This window comes from Tyto alba, unplaced genomic scaffold (genome assembly GCF_018691265.1).
Source record: "Tyto alba isolate M040663 unplaced genomic scaffold, T.alba_DEE_v4.0 Super-Scaffold_13, whole genome shotgun sequence".
Lineage (NCBI taxonomy): Eukaryota > Metazoa > Chordata > Aves > Strigiformes > Tytonidae > Tyto > Tyto alba.
Genome location: NW_024881275.1, coordinates 42446119 through 42460972, shown reverse-complemented (window position 1 = coordinate 42460972; position 14854 = coordinate 42446119). Strand labels below are relative to the sequence as shown.

General features: G+C 41.6%; 1 protein-coding gene across 1 annotated transcript in view; it reads right to left on the bottom strand.

The window, feature by feature from the left end:
* FBN2 (fibrillin 2) overlaps positions 1-9970 on the bottom strand; it is a 181645-nt gene extending 171675 nt beyond the window's left edge. The window contains exons 1-5 of the mRNA XM_042787813.1: positions 9323-9970; positions 8267-8349; positions 4359-4457; positions 3691-3786; positions 1213-1308 (exon numbers count right to left, since the gene is read on the bottom strand). Of these exons, the coding sequence (XP_042643747.1) occupies positions 1213-1308; positions 3691-3786; positions 4359-4457; positions 8267-8349; positions 9323-9534 (586 nt within the window). The 5' untranslated portion in view covers positions 9535-9970. The remainder of the gene's footprint in view (positions 1-1212; positions 1309-3690; positions 3787-4358; positions 4458-8266; positions 8350-9322) is intronic.
* Between the last annotated feature and the right edge of the window lie 4884 nt (positions 9971-14854).

The following is a 14854-nucleotide window of genomic DNA, read 5'->3' as shown; positions in this document are numbered from 1 at the left end:
ATCAGCGCAAATGATCTCATCACTCTTTTTAGTATTTACAACCTTTTGACTATTTCAAAGGAGTAAGATAACTGCATACTAGTATTCAACACTTCACACTATGGCTGCTCAGTTCTTTAGTACCCTTTCTGATGAGAACATGTATTTGCAAACACATGAACTTGCAGAAAGACAAAGAATAATACTTCTGCTAAGGTCTTCAGCATAATCTTTGATAATGCTTGAGAACTTCATGTTAAAGGATGTACTACATTACTGTTTTGATAAACAATCTGCACTATATCCACAGATTCTAAATAGACATCTATTCTAAATAGACAGTAATTTAGGTTACACTTGCCAGTTTGATGCATGCAGAATACATTCTACAATTACATCTAATGTTGAGCAGTTCTACATTACTATATTTCCACAGTCTTGGTTTCAAAATAAAAACAATGCTCTGATTTATTAAAAAGTAAGACGTACAGGTTTCTGAAAGTGGAAGCAGGTTTATTCTAAATCACAGTAAGTGGACTTAGTGCCTTAATTATTTGTGTGCTAATCACATAGCCTGACACTAAGAATATTTTGTTCAGCACCATTAAAACTGACTTTGTCAGTATCTCTAAGCCCATAAAAGGAAGCTGAGGGATTTCTCCATAATATTTTAAAATAAAATGCTAGTATAGTCCACAGCTCATGAAACCACTACAAGTCAAGCCATGTCTAAGATGTTTTCTTGAGTAAGAATGATTTTAGGAACTGATCTCAGTATTACAGTTACTGGTTATTTTTTCACTCCATCTCTGACTTTTTCTCCTATAGGACAGAACTAACCAGAGCAAATAACTTCCCAAATTCTTCTTATAAAAGAGGTGCTGTACAGAAAAACAATCCTTTAATTAGTTGCACTTACACAATTCTAACACCATCAGCAATTTTGCTGTCATGTTATTTCACATAGCTGAGAGCAAAAGTTAGCTCATCCTAACTACTGCATGAGCAAAATAAGCAGCCTATATTAGCTCAAATTCCTACCAATTGTGAACGCTTCATACTTGCCAATCTGAAATGTGGCTGCCAGAGTAAAAAAGAAGATACTTTCTAACATTACAAATAAATGGTTTACTTGAAGCTTACTGTTTGAGCCAGAAAATTCACAGCATAAAGCAGCTACATACTGTATTGTTGCATATAATTGCTCCTAATTTTTTTATTTATTTCTTTTACCTCTTTCACACTGAGGGCCAGTAAATCCATAGACACATGCACAGCGATTAGGTCCAATACACCGTCCTCCATTCTGGCAGCCATTTTCACAGACAGCTTTAACAAAAAAAGAGTTTTAAATGTTATAGAAATGGTATTTCAAAGATTACCATATGCAGCATCCAAAAATACTTCTTTTCCTCTCTACTACTCTTAGTCTTTCTGAACCCGAAGATCAAACTGATCTCCTTCCTACCCATCATCACCAACAATAATGATTGTTCAAATTAAACTCCATTAGCCCAAATGCCATTAGCACCTGTTTAATGGTAATTGCAAGCAGCTGTTTAATTAATCACATTGAGCACAGATTCTTGGCAGATGTTTAACTTAAGTATATTTTCAAACAGTTGTGCAGCTCTGGTGACTGATCACAAGAATTTAACCATCACTCAAGTTAGCAGATTAAACACCCAACTACACTGAGGTTTTCTGAGCACAGTAAGTTGTGCCACCTAGTCAAAACAGTAACAAACCTTTCAGGAAGGGAGGCTAGGGAAATCCGAGAGACATATAATTCAGCTCTCAGAGTTGATACCGCTGGCAAAAGAAGTCATGTTTAGACCAAGGGAAAAGAATTACTGGTTTAACTCACTTTTAAGTACCTTCAAAAACTGTGTTTCCTACCAGATCCCAACAAGAAATAAAATGATTTCTGGGGGGGTATAAAGCCACAGTATATATAGATGGAGAAAGTACTTTACAACTGTGGGACTTATGCTATCTATCAGTGGTGTGAATCAACAAGAGGGCTCCCTGCCAAAACACTGAAATCTCATCAATTTGAAAGGAAGACAGTTCTTCAGTGAGGCTGAAAAACACCATTACGAGAGTGCTTTAACTAACTAAACCTGGCTATTTTCAGGCTGACTGCTTCTAATATATATAGCCTTGTTCAGAATTAGCATGTGTTCCAAACCAAAGCATTTCACTTTAAATGACAGCCCCACTGTTTTCCAGTGGTTCTGAACTGCATCAAAGAGATTTGGAGCCAGAAGTCTCTAGGCTGCTTTCCTACGCAGATGTCCCCATTTTGAAGGTGGCATTTGTAACATCTTTGAGTATCCACTGCATAGCAACCTCAGCAATCTAAAGAAGGCAATATTTCAAACTGGAAAAATGTCCATCTCCCTCCTACATCACAACAAGGAACATAAAATATACTGTTATGTGGAAATGTGGTAAAGCTTTATTTTGTATCAAGCATAAAACTAAATTACTTTTTACTGAGAATGCATCTCTTACGCATAAAACAGACAAACTTCTATGCATGTGTTGTATTACTGAATTAATGGACAATGACACTTTACTGAGACAATTCACTCCAGTAGATTTAAGACATAATTACATTTTAGTAAAAAGAAATAAAGACATGTTTACTTTTTTCAGACGTTCATTCCATACTGTGTCTAGAAGATAAATACTCAATCTTACTTGAAACCTTAGCTATCTTACACACTGACAACAATCTCTGCAGTTTGTTCAGATTTTCTGGATCACTTTAGAGTCACTGCTTGAAAATTCAATCCTCTTAATTTATTTCCTGGAAATATGCCCCATCTGAGAGCACTCAGGTGTGGAGCCAATACTTTAAAATTAGCTGGAAGGGCCCAGCAATTCTTAAAAGTAAATCTGTCTGTGACCAGGGTCATGTTTTAGCATTACAATTATTACCTACAATTTTAGAGTTTTATCGAGGTGGGGCTAAAGCAACAAGACTGCTTTCCAGCATCTGCAAAAATGACTAAGACAAAAATACGCTCTTCCACACTATTCAGTCTGTTCTTTGCATAGCTGCCTTTTGTTTGCCTATAGTTCCTTCAGACTACCTTCTGCAATTAATTTCTCAGCTGATTAGTAGCCAGCTGGCCTCAGAATACACTTTGACTCTTACTTCATCCCTACAGACAGTTTTATTGTTTGCTAAATTTGTATAGCTTGCAAACACTGTACTGTGATAGGTAGAGCTGTGCAAATAATTGACTTTCTAGCTTGTCTGCCAAACCAAAAGGTATCCAAAAGCTTGAACTGCATTTAATCTTCTTGCTTAGTCAAGTAGAAAACTGTAAAAGATGCTTTAAGCTAGCAGCTAGGTTGTTCTGCAATGGAGAACCTTTGCCAAAGAGAATGAAAAATTAAGTTATCACCTGCTAAGAAAAGCAGAGTGGGATGTATACTGCCATTGCTCCCGAATGATTTTCTAAAACTATTTGGTGAATTTGATCCCTAATTTGAATTTTAGACAACACAAAGGCACTTCACACATGAACTGAGATTCAGCTAAACACTACACCCCAATACAGCGTTCAATTTCTCACAGACATTTCATTATCTTTCAGTATATTGGCTTTTTAACCCTCCTACTCTACCAGAAGCAAGAGGTCTAACTTGCAGGACTTCAGTGGGGTCAACTTTAGATGCAACAGAGCAGTTACTTACGCTGTGCACAGTAAGTCCCGACGTAGCCCTTCTGGCACTGGCACCAGTCATCTGTGCATGTGCCGCCGTTCATGCACCTGACACTGCACTGTTGTGCTGCAGCGGAGCCCAGGCAGAGAGATACCAGTGTTAGGCAAAATACCACACTGGGAAGCAAATGTGCATAAAAACAGGGACATCTGAAAGTAGGCGTGAGCTTGGTACAATATAAGCTATCTATTTAAGTGTACACTCGGGTATTCTTGTAATCAAAGTTGCCCAAGCTGTAGCTAGTAGTCAGCCATTATTTTAAAAGTAACCATGAAGAGTTTGTTTAGAATTTGTTTATACCTAGCAACTTAGAACTCTTCATTACCTTGGAGGCTGTACAGTCGTAATTTCTCAGGGAAATGCACTCTAATGAAAATGCTAATATCACACACATTTATATTTAAACTTATCTCTTTAAACACATTTTTTTTGTTCAATTTGTCACACTTAGTAAACATGCACACATATCAAACTTTATGAAAAACTAAAGGTATACCAAAGTGTAAATTACATGTGTGCATGCAGTAATGTCATTTTTAAAGAGTTTACACTGTAGTGTAAACAGCTTTTGAGCTGACAATCAAAGAGAATTACTTAAAATGAAATCTCTAATGAAAATAAGTATAGTAAGTTCTTACTAGATTTCGATCCACAAGTAGGTGATATTTGTCCGCTTGCACAAGTGCACATGTTAGGACGGGAACAAAATCCATCACCACAGCTATTTCTACAAATCGCTGAGGAAGAAAACAGTTAAAGAGACAGTGATTAACAGTAACCTTAAACTACAAGGAACAAAAATGCTAAAAGTATGCTAACAGCTTCTTTTAAAAAAACAAACAAACAAACAAGGAACAAATACAAAAGACAAACAACACAGCACTTGAATGCTCAGTTCATTGATACAGTTAATATACATGTAAAACCAACTGTAAGTTAAATAAAGCAAACTGAATTTTGGCGTAATCAGTATCTCTGACCAATTTAAAGACAAACGGAATTGAATATGGCGTACTCAAACACTGGTCTGACCACTGAAACCAGATAATCAACTCTTTCTCTAATTAGAAAGACCAGCCTACTACACAAGCAATGTAAAATTATTATAATTATATATGTTAGACCACAAGACCTGTAGAAAACTTTACCAAGAACCCAAGACTTGAATTAGTATAAACAATCTAGATCATAAATGTCAATTTATGGTATGGCTTCTCTCTTAAAAAAAAAAGCTATTTTAGAGGCATTTTAGGGTCTCTTTTTTCTAAAATCATCCATCCCTTACACAAAGCTGCTTTATGGGAAGTCCATGTCCAAATGGTGGGCTTTGCAGATTTTGTGTAGTTTCCCCAAGTAATACAGTTTTCTATACTCAAATATTTCCACATTGTCATTCAGAAACTAACTATAGAAAAATCTCAGGGAAGCCTGTCCACACCATATTACGTGTGCATAATGTGCATGCTGCTGTGCTCTCCTCCAATGCATCAAAGTTGTGCTTTCCCTTCTCACTCAGCAGCCAAAGGAGCTCCATTGCACAAAGGAATGACAGAACCAGGAGAGAGTTAAAGGCTAAATCCAGATTCTAAAGGAGATCCAAATGAAGGCATCTAACTAATCTGATGGATAAGCAGATGCACCAACAGAGAGCCTGAAACATTAAGAGCCAGTACAGCACGGGAGGGCCTCAAAAAACACGTATCATGCAAGAGACAGCTTGTAAAGCAAAAAAACAAGTGAGAATCACAGATCCTTTGTAAATAACTCTGGGGCCTTGAGAGAATCCAATAATATGGAAGCACATCTCCACTGAATGACTATAAAAAGAACACATACCTCTGGTAAATATTTTGACAAGAATATACCTACTACCTAAAAAAACTGTCTATATACATTAAAAGGAGAAAAAAAAAAAAAAAAACAGAAAAACAAACTGACCATCTATTTTTTAAAAAAAAAGGCAAGCAGAGATAAGACCTTTCCCAGAATGCCTGTGCTCCACTTCTGATTTAGAAAAACCTGCATAGATAAGATGCAACGCCCATAAGGAAGCAAATTGTTTTCTTGCCTCATTATAGAATTCAAATAAGCTCCCAGCAAAATTTACATGCTCCCTTTTACCCTTTCTCCACCAAACCAGCAGCTCTGTACTGATGCCGAACATGACCAAACCAGACCAGATTTTGTAACCCTATGTCTTCCTTGACATACTCCAATAAAGGCCACATTTTCTTTATGGGAGGAGGGAACAAAGCTGCATTAGTGGTCCACTGACACCACTCTCTAGGCATCTGAAAGATGCAACTTGTAATATCCACATTTATCATTAAATTCCTCTATAACTGTGCCCTAAATGTGAAGGCATGAACTAACAGAGTTTGTGGGATTTCACTATTTAGTTTAAATTAGAGACATACCACTGACTGGTATGAAATACTTTTCCCATTAGCAGACATAAAAGTGAGAAACGGAACTCAGATTTAGAGGACTTGACAAACACAGGCAATAGCACTGTCTTCCTTCTATCACTGTTCTGTCCATCTTTATACAACATAGCTCAATCTCCTGATTAAGCAAGGTCTATACTTTGTTAGTTTATTATCTGTTAGAGAATAATTTTTTATCAACTGAAAGCCCTATAGCTGAAAGCACATTCTAAGTATGCTTTCATCAGTACAGTTTATTTTATTTAGAAAAAAGTAAACCCAACCGGACCTTTGTTTTCTAGATAAAAAAAATCACTTTAAATCATAAATACATCACAGACCGCCAACAACCATCATCACGTTATCAACTGAAACTACTGTAAGGTCAGAATGATTTCCTATTGACCTACCACTAGCTCATAAATCTCTTCTCATGAAATAATACTTTTAAATCACCAGTTGAAATGTGCACTAATTATAAACAACATATCTCCAATAGAAGTTTGCTAGCTTGCCTGTCATCCTGTGCAGGAGGCTTTATCTAGCTAAACAGCTCTTGCTAGAGGGACCATCACCTCAGCAAATGTTTAATGTGAGCACAGAAACCTGTGCTCTTAAACCTTCACCAAAAATACAAATAGAGAAGTGTCACAGCCAACCTCACAGGTGGTCTGGCAAAATCATTCACCCTTCAGAGACATTAGAAAGCTGCAATTAAGCTCCAGTAAGTAAACAAGAGCTAAAAGATGTCCTCTGTGCACATAATTTAAGTCAAAGATTATAGTGGATATGAAGAGATCTGAGACTGAGGTCTTTTAAGAGGCTCTGAGAGTCACAGTTTAAGGATGATTTATAAGGATTCCTGAAAGCATCTAAACCATCATCTCTCTCTAATTTCATTTGAGCTAGGCACCCAGCTGAATTTGAAAAACTGATCATCAGCATACTGGGCAATCGAAATCCATTTTAAAAACTCCAGTGTGCATTTAAGCAAGACAATATTGTAAGAGATATTAAATGTGAACTGAACATTTTGAGAAGCAACGCTTATTCCACAGTGGTATTGGTACCACCATCTTCCTCTGAATGACACGGTTAATCTCTGCTAGGAAATGCTAGGTCAATCTTAGAGGAAAATCAGTGATACATGGCACAGTTACAAGAAATATTAGCAAGGGAAATTTACTCATGTAAAAGGAATAGATGTGAACAGGCTGGTAGTCCTGAATCATAAGGCAACAGCCCAAAAATCACCTTTAAGTTTGGCAGACCTTGGTTTATCATCCATTCCCTCCGTAGTTTAGTCCTGGACATCTGTAGTTTGTTAAATGGAGTATTAAAGACCTTCATTGCTTATGTAAAGGGCAGTATGTTCCTGAACCTCAATTCTGAAGTTGAGCATACTTACAAGCAAAGAAACTGTGATAGGCTAGGGTGAATAGGAACAGACTCACATTAAAATTCAAGCGCTATAAGAAGCATGTGTCTTATATCAGCTTTTATCAAACTCAATTTGAATTCAACTTAATTCTCTAAGTTCTTTCTAGGTAGGCAACATTCCCAAGCCATATCAACAGCCACATCTGTCAGCACAGTACCTATCATGACCAGACAGTAATCCCAGCCTACATGTCTTCTAGCCATTAAAACACAAATAAAAATGACAGGCAAGAGAATAAGCACCCCAAATGTAAACAAGTTTTCTATTTGTTTGTAATTCCAAGCCTAGCATAGAAGTTTCCCAAAACTTCAGTTCTGATTTGCTTCATGTCAAGACCTTTTGGCTTTGTTTTCCTGTTACTGTAGTTGATTATTTGATTTATGGAAGGTTTTTTTCTTTTTCCTTTGTTGTTTCTTCCTTTAAAAAAAAACTAAGTGGAGACATGTCTCTTATGAACACACTGAAGAAAATACAGCAATTGGCCAATCTTTCAGTTACAATAAGTGCGGCCCTTTAAATCCATCTTTTTTTTTCCCCCTCTTTTTCTTCTTCTTAAAAATAAGGCAAAAGACAGAAATGAATTCTCTTTTCTCGTACTGAATGGAGCAGTAACTCACAAAAGACTATTTATTTTTACTATTACCCCTAGTACAGTAGAAACTTGAAGTCTGACACTTACGAACAATGCACTGATTTCCTCCAGGGAGTGTTTTCCACCCAGGGCAACAGTACGAATGGAATCTAGAGCCACACACGTTTGGCCTGTCACACAAACAAATAAATGTATATACAAAAATATTAATCCGTGTAAACAGAATCTAAAATTTTATGTACACACAAGGGAGGAAGCCAGCCACATCAAACAAACAAACAAACAAGCATATGGAAAAGGCATCTACAAAAAAATCTTCCCTGAAGGAACACAATCTTTCTCTAAGAGCTTCCAAGCCACTTTGTGTTAGTAGAAAAAAAGTGGGGCAGGCAAGGCAACAGCAAGCCATGTTCATCCCTGGTGGAAGTGCTGAGCATACACAAGGGGCAAGTTTGGCTCTGCATTCATATACAGTCTTAGAAGCCTTGCTATGAAAACTGGCTTCATGCTGCTGCCTGACACAAGACAGAAGGGACGGGTGGTCACGAAGATTAATAAACTCATTCACATTACCAAGACCTCCCCAAAACATCACAAAACAAACAGGTTTTGCATAATTTCTCGCTAGGAGACGAAGTAAAGCGAGTGTCAGGGCATCTGAACACCACAACGCACTGAATGAAAAGCCCGATGCGGTACATCTGTTAGTTGGAGCCTAGCCCCACGCGATGGCTGCTTTTGATATAACCGCCCTAATTAAAAGGCCGTGTTCCATAGCCGAGGACAAAAGGCCAAGCCCCGCTCATCACGACCCCTCAGGCGCATCAAGGGGCCGGTAGGCGAAATGGACCGAGGCCCAAACGAAAGCCCGGAGAGGAGGGTTGGAGGTGGGGGCAGGCGGGGGGCGTCTGCGGGGAGCCTGCCCAGAGGACCCCCCGCCGGGGCCGGGAGGCAGCGGGGCCGGGGTTCAGGCTGCGGAGGGCTGCGGTCCGAGCGCGGCGCGCCCCCACCCGCGGAGCGCGCCCCCACCCGCGGAGCGCGCCCCCACCCGCGGAGCGCGCCCCCACCCGCGGAGCGCGCCCCCACCCGCGGAGCGCGTCCCTACCCGCGGAGCGCGCCCCCACCCGCGGAGCGCGTCCCTACCCGCGGAGCGCGTCCTGCTGTCCTCGCCGGCGGACCCGGCCGGCGGCGGCGGCGCCGCCGGCCCCCTCCTCCCGGTACGCGGCGGCAGGCTGGATGCCCCCCGCTGCTCCCGGCGGCGGCTTTTGCTGCCCGGCTGCTGCCGGCGCCCAGAGCGCCAGGCAGCCCAGCCACAGGAAGCAGGGCTGCACCCAGAGCCACCGCCGCCTCCCCATCCTGCGGCTGCCCCGGCAGGGAACGGCGGTGGCGGCGGCGGCGGGCGGGCGGGGAGCCGGGGAGAGGTGTGCCTGTCCCGCAACGCCGTCAGCGGGCACGGCTCCGCTCCTCGTCGGGGGAAGCTTTCAGCCGCGCAAACTCCTTCTTCTCTCCTCCCCAGCCTGCCCTGCCGCCGCAGCCGTCAGCGGGACACGGTGATACCAACAGCGGGGTCCACGTTGCATCCCCCCTCCTCTCTCTCCGAAGAGAGGGGGAGAAACGGGGGGGGGGGGGGGGGGGGGGGGAGAAAGAGAAGCGGCGTTGGTGGGGATTTTCTTTCCCTCCTCCGAAAAAGGAGATCCAAGGAAACCACGTCAGGCTTCCCTAGAACGGACGAGAACAAGACGATAACGGGCAACAACCGAAGCGTCCAAAGAACTGCGCCGAGACAGACCCAGAGGGGCGCGAACGCCCCCGCCCCGCGCGGAGGGCGCATTTACAGCCGGGCGGGAGAGGCGGGGGGCGGGGGCGGGGCCTCCCGGCCGGTGCGGCGGCCCCGGAGCGGGGGGGGGGAGAGGGGGCGAGCGGTGCCGGGTGGATGGTGCGGGCGGCGACGGGCCGGGCCTCGGCGAGCGGCGCGGCGCGGCGTGGGTGCTGCACGCGTGGGGCAGCTGCAGGGCCGGGAAGAGCGGGCGGCGGGGTAGGGCAGGGGCGCTTGGCGGGGCGGTCGCGGAGCACACAGAGGGAGAGCGGTGCGGCCGCAGCTGGACCGAAAGGGAGTTCCGCGCCTCCCCTCGCTCCCCCCTCCCTCCCCAAACCCGCGGGGACCGCTCACAGTGAAACGGAATGTGTGCGGTCCCGCCTTTGTGGAGGGACTTGTAAATAAAACCCCTCCGTGGGAAAGCACCTGGGGTTCAAAACAAAGGTCCGGCGCCAAGCTTCAGGATGGGCCCCGGCCCGGCCCGGCAGGGAGAAGGCTCGGGGTGGACCTTCCACCCTTCCTGGCGAGGGCTTGGAGCCGGCGCGGGGAGGGAGCCGGGCAGCCCGCGCCCACGCCGCGAGTGGGCGCGGGGCCTGGCGGGGCTCAGGCACGGGAATGGCGAGCCGGGGCCGGTGGTGCGGGAGGGCACTCTTGCCGGGCATCGGGTCAGCCTCCTGTGCTGGTGATCCTGGCAGCAAGCTGACAAACTTGTGCAAAACACTTGAAAAGCACCAAGAGCGGAGATACTGAAAGGCTTTCGTTTGCAGTTTCCCGCAAGAGTCGTGTCTGCAGCTTCACACCTTAAAGCTCTACTTGTTTTCCTCTTGCTGTTTCTCTCTACATAAGCACCTTAAAATGAATGCAAAAAACCTCAGCCTGGCTAATGTTGTACTTACTTTTTAAGGCCACAAACCATGCATTTACCCAGATGTGTGGAATAGTCAGTCACCAGCAAGAAGCAAACAAAAGCAATGAAGACCTTGCTGAAAGCCCCTGCATGCTCCCCGTGAGTCGTTCTGGGAACAGGACGCAATCTGGTTTTGTCATCTGAGAAGACAGATCGCTTTCAATTGCACCTACCCGGTTGAGAACATACCGTGGTGTACTGTGGCAGCCGGGAAACTTTTTTTTTTTTTTTTTTTTTTTTTTGTCTTTTAAAACAAGTAAAGGAAAAGTAGCTGCTTCTCTTAGCTCCATGTGCATATTACATGGCACTTCTAATTCTGGAATGAGGAGCACGACCCATATTTTGTTATCTTTGAAATAAAACCCACTAGCTAGGAGGTCATGAAACCATTCCCTTATTCAAGTCACTGTCCTAATCTGATGGTCCAGTGGCTCCAATAGAGGCTCCATTTACAGATCTATATTATGGTTGATCAGAAGCTGCTGTATTTATATTTGAAAGGTTAGCAAAAACTAAGAACACATGGGAGGATCTGAATCTTTAAAGGTAAAAACTTGTGAAATTAAGGGAAGTTTTTAATGAAGGAACTATTCAATGAAGATGACGGTAGAAGAGTTCAGGAACCTCCTGAATATAGGTGAGGTTTGGAATTTCTTCAAAACAGAAGCTGTTAAAGCTATGGTGAGTGAGATGTGCCTAACAAAGGCAGGGAGAGAGAAGGATTCCATGCCTGTTTGTGTGAATAACTATCTCAAGAAAAATGCAAAGAATACAAAGAATAGAAAGGAAAGAACTGATCTGAGATAAACTCGGGGCCTTGGGTATCAAGAAGTACAAAGATAAAGTAGTAACTCCCAGAGTTTAAACAGGGCTACATCTTGAACAATACGAGAAAAAGGAAAAAAAAAAAAAAAAATCAGTGAACAACAAAAAAACCCCAGTTATGCAGCAAGGGTGGGCTAGAAATCAAGGGGAAAAAGTTGTGGTTCAAAGCCAAGATATATACTTTTTATTGTTTTGTTTTTTTTTTTTTTTTTTTTTTACTTTGAAACTGTAGATATTGAGCACAGGAACAGAAGCAAATGGTCAGCAGCTACCAGTGATTTTTAAAGTGATTTCTAAAACTCGAAGACGAATGCATTCAAACCATAAGAGGACTTAGTAACAGCTTTCTAGAATTTTGAAAGGAACTAGCACACAGAACTGCAAAATATTCACTAGCAAGGAATCTTAATTCGGATAAGATTGAGATACAAATGGTCCACAGAGGTATGCGTATCAATGGAGTATTTATCAACAAAGCTGTCTTCATTAGAAAGGGGAGCATTAATACTTTTTAGGGGTACAAGACACTGATCAGACATCATCTAAAATAATTACTATGATCTGATTAGTCATGTTAGAATAAGGTGTGTTAAAATTGAAATAACTGCACATAAAAGCAACTGGTATGGTCAAGGGAAGAAAGCCACTGCTAAAGGGTTTGGGTTCTTCAGCTAACAGAATTTCTCTTCAAAAAATAGTGAACAAAAATAGTAGAAGAAAAAATATGTATAAAGTGATGATAATCCAAGGTAGTGCTACAATTAGTTGCTTAGATAAGACAGGAATACAGCTCTGCATTAGAAAAAGTAGAGCTCTAAGTCCTTTTAGGGTGAAACTAGATTTCTGTAGGAAAGATGTCATAGGTGATGTCTCCCATCTCTTAAAAAGCACTTGAATTTGATGATCCCAGAGGTTTCCTCCCATCCTATTCCCTAGCTGTGACAAAATAGAATAGCTACTTCCATTGAGGATGCCATGATATATTGACACCATGCAGAAGGATAAATGAGGTCTATGTTGCTTTACCTGAAGTTCCACTTTAAGTCTGACTAATTCTGATCAAAATAGTTCATAACGTTACATATAGTGGGTATTCAAGGAACATGTAAGGGTACATTTACATGCAGAAAATACTCTCAGAGAAAAACTCATAACGCGGATTATTTTAGAATCCACATTTTTCCCATGTGGTTGACTTTTTTCTTCCCCTGCAAGGGTGGAAGTTATTTTTAAGCAAAGGCACTCATACTATTTTGGCATTTGGAAACAAAGTAAAAATGTGGGATACCACTTTGCTAAAGCAAGATCCAAGTAAACTAGACTTACTGGATGTAAATAATTTATTTTAGTCCTCAAAATGGTATCTCTCAATAGCCACATATGTTTGTTAATTAAAAACCCTGAATCATTAAAAGCACCCAGTGGTGGATGCCTAGATCAGTACAGGTATTAAAAGTACAAATGACAAGAAAATGTCCGGTTTAAGAAAACACCAGTTTTTTCCATCTTAATGCTGCTGTCCAAACTGCTGTCATGTTATTGTCCTTCCACAGTATTAAGAGGAGTTGAATGTACAGTAGACTGGTCATGTCCTGTAGAGTTCTCTCTTAAAGTTAATGGAAGAGACTGCAGTACTGGGCCCATCTGTTTACCCAAGGCCATGGATTGAAAGCATAAATGACATAAATTACAGCACATACTTGATATGAAAGAATATACTTGCCTTGAGGGGGTTTTCAGTAGGATAAAGCTTTTTTTGGTTGGTTTTGTTGCTGTTTTGTTTCATGGCTAAGACACAACAGTAAAAATTATATAATTAACAAACATGAACTTGTGCACATTTCAGGAGCACGACCCTACCTTTTCAGTGTTAAGTGCCAGATACCGGTTTTAGGACCATAGCATATGCACAGAGTCATATGTACAGAGTCATGAGCTCACAGGTCTCAGCACTTGCATATATACAGGAACAGGATAGAGTCTGATGGTCCTTTCCACTAGTAGAAAGTGATGTATCTGAGCATCTGGCCATACCAAGTATAACTGGAAGCATTCAAGCTTTGGGCATCATGAACAATAACTTCCTGCTTCTTCTGCGGAAAAAGTGCTTGAATAATGCTTTAGAGGTGATCTGGCTTTATTATAGATAAAAAGCGGTTCAAAATTGCTTGGAAGGGAGCAGAATAAACTGAAAAAATTAGTAATTCAAGAATGTGTAAGTATTTTGCTTTTTCTTTCTCCTTTTCTAATTACATCTCAAGTTCCACTTACACAACTGATGTTCTATAAAAACACGTTCCTGACTTGTTAAACATAGGCATCTTTTCAGTATTATTTTGGTATGCATTAATTTGACAAGAGGGCAAATGGTCTCACCTGGCTTCTTACCACCACGATTTTGGACCATTCCGAATGTAAACATTTTTTTAAATGTGGCAGGGCACACTAAGAAATAGGAAAATACTGAGGAATGGTAAACTGTGAAGTTAGAAACATGTTTAATGGAATGCCTGTGAAATGCAGTTTGCTCTTTTTTGTTCCACTTTTAATAAAGCAAATTACAAAATACCTATTGATTCCCAATAGACCCCACATACGAAATCCTGTGGAAAATGGGCCAGAGCCAAACTCCAGTTCTGTAAGAACTGAGGGATCTGAGTGAACTCCTATTTGTATGCTGTTGACTTGTAAACACCACACCTTTCTAATAAACTGTTTTTCTTCAGGCAGTCTAACACATCACTCTATCTTTCTGACATCTTCCTGTGAATGTTTAGTTGTTGTGTTAAAATAAATGTTGTAAAAATTGAGGGTTTGGGCTTGTCCTCTTTAGCCAGTCCTCCTCTTCCTCTGGAAAAAAAAAAACAAAAAACAAAAAACAAACAACCTTAAACCAACACAAATCTTGCAAACTTTCCATTGCTCAGTTTTGTAACTTCTGTATCATCATTTACTACATCATCTCTCTTCCCAGAAGTACGCATGCAAGCTGTAATGTCTACCAAGATAAAAAACTGATTCCATGGGTCTAATTTTGTACCTTGCTTATTGCTGCCTCTTCCTTTCTGGCCTTGCCTTATATAAACCTGTTTGAGATTACTGCTGCCAGAAGTATCTCTAACTACAG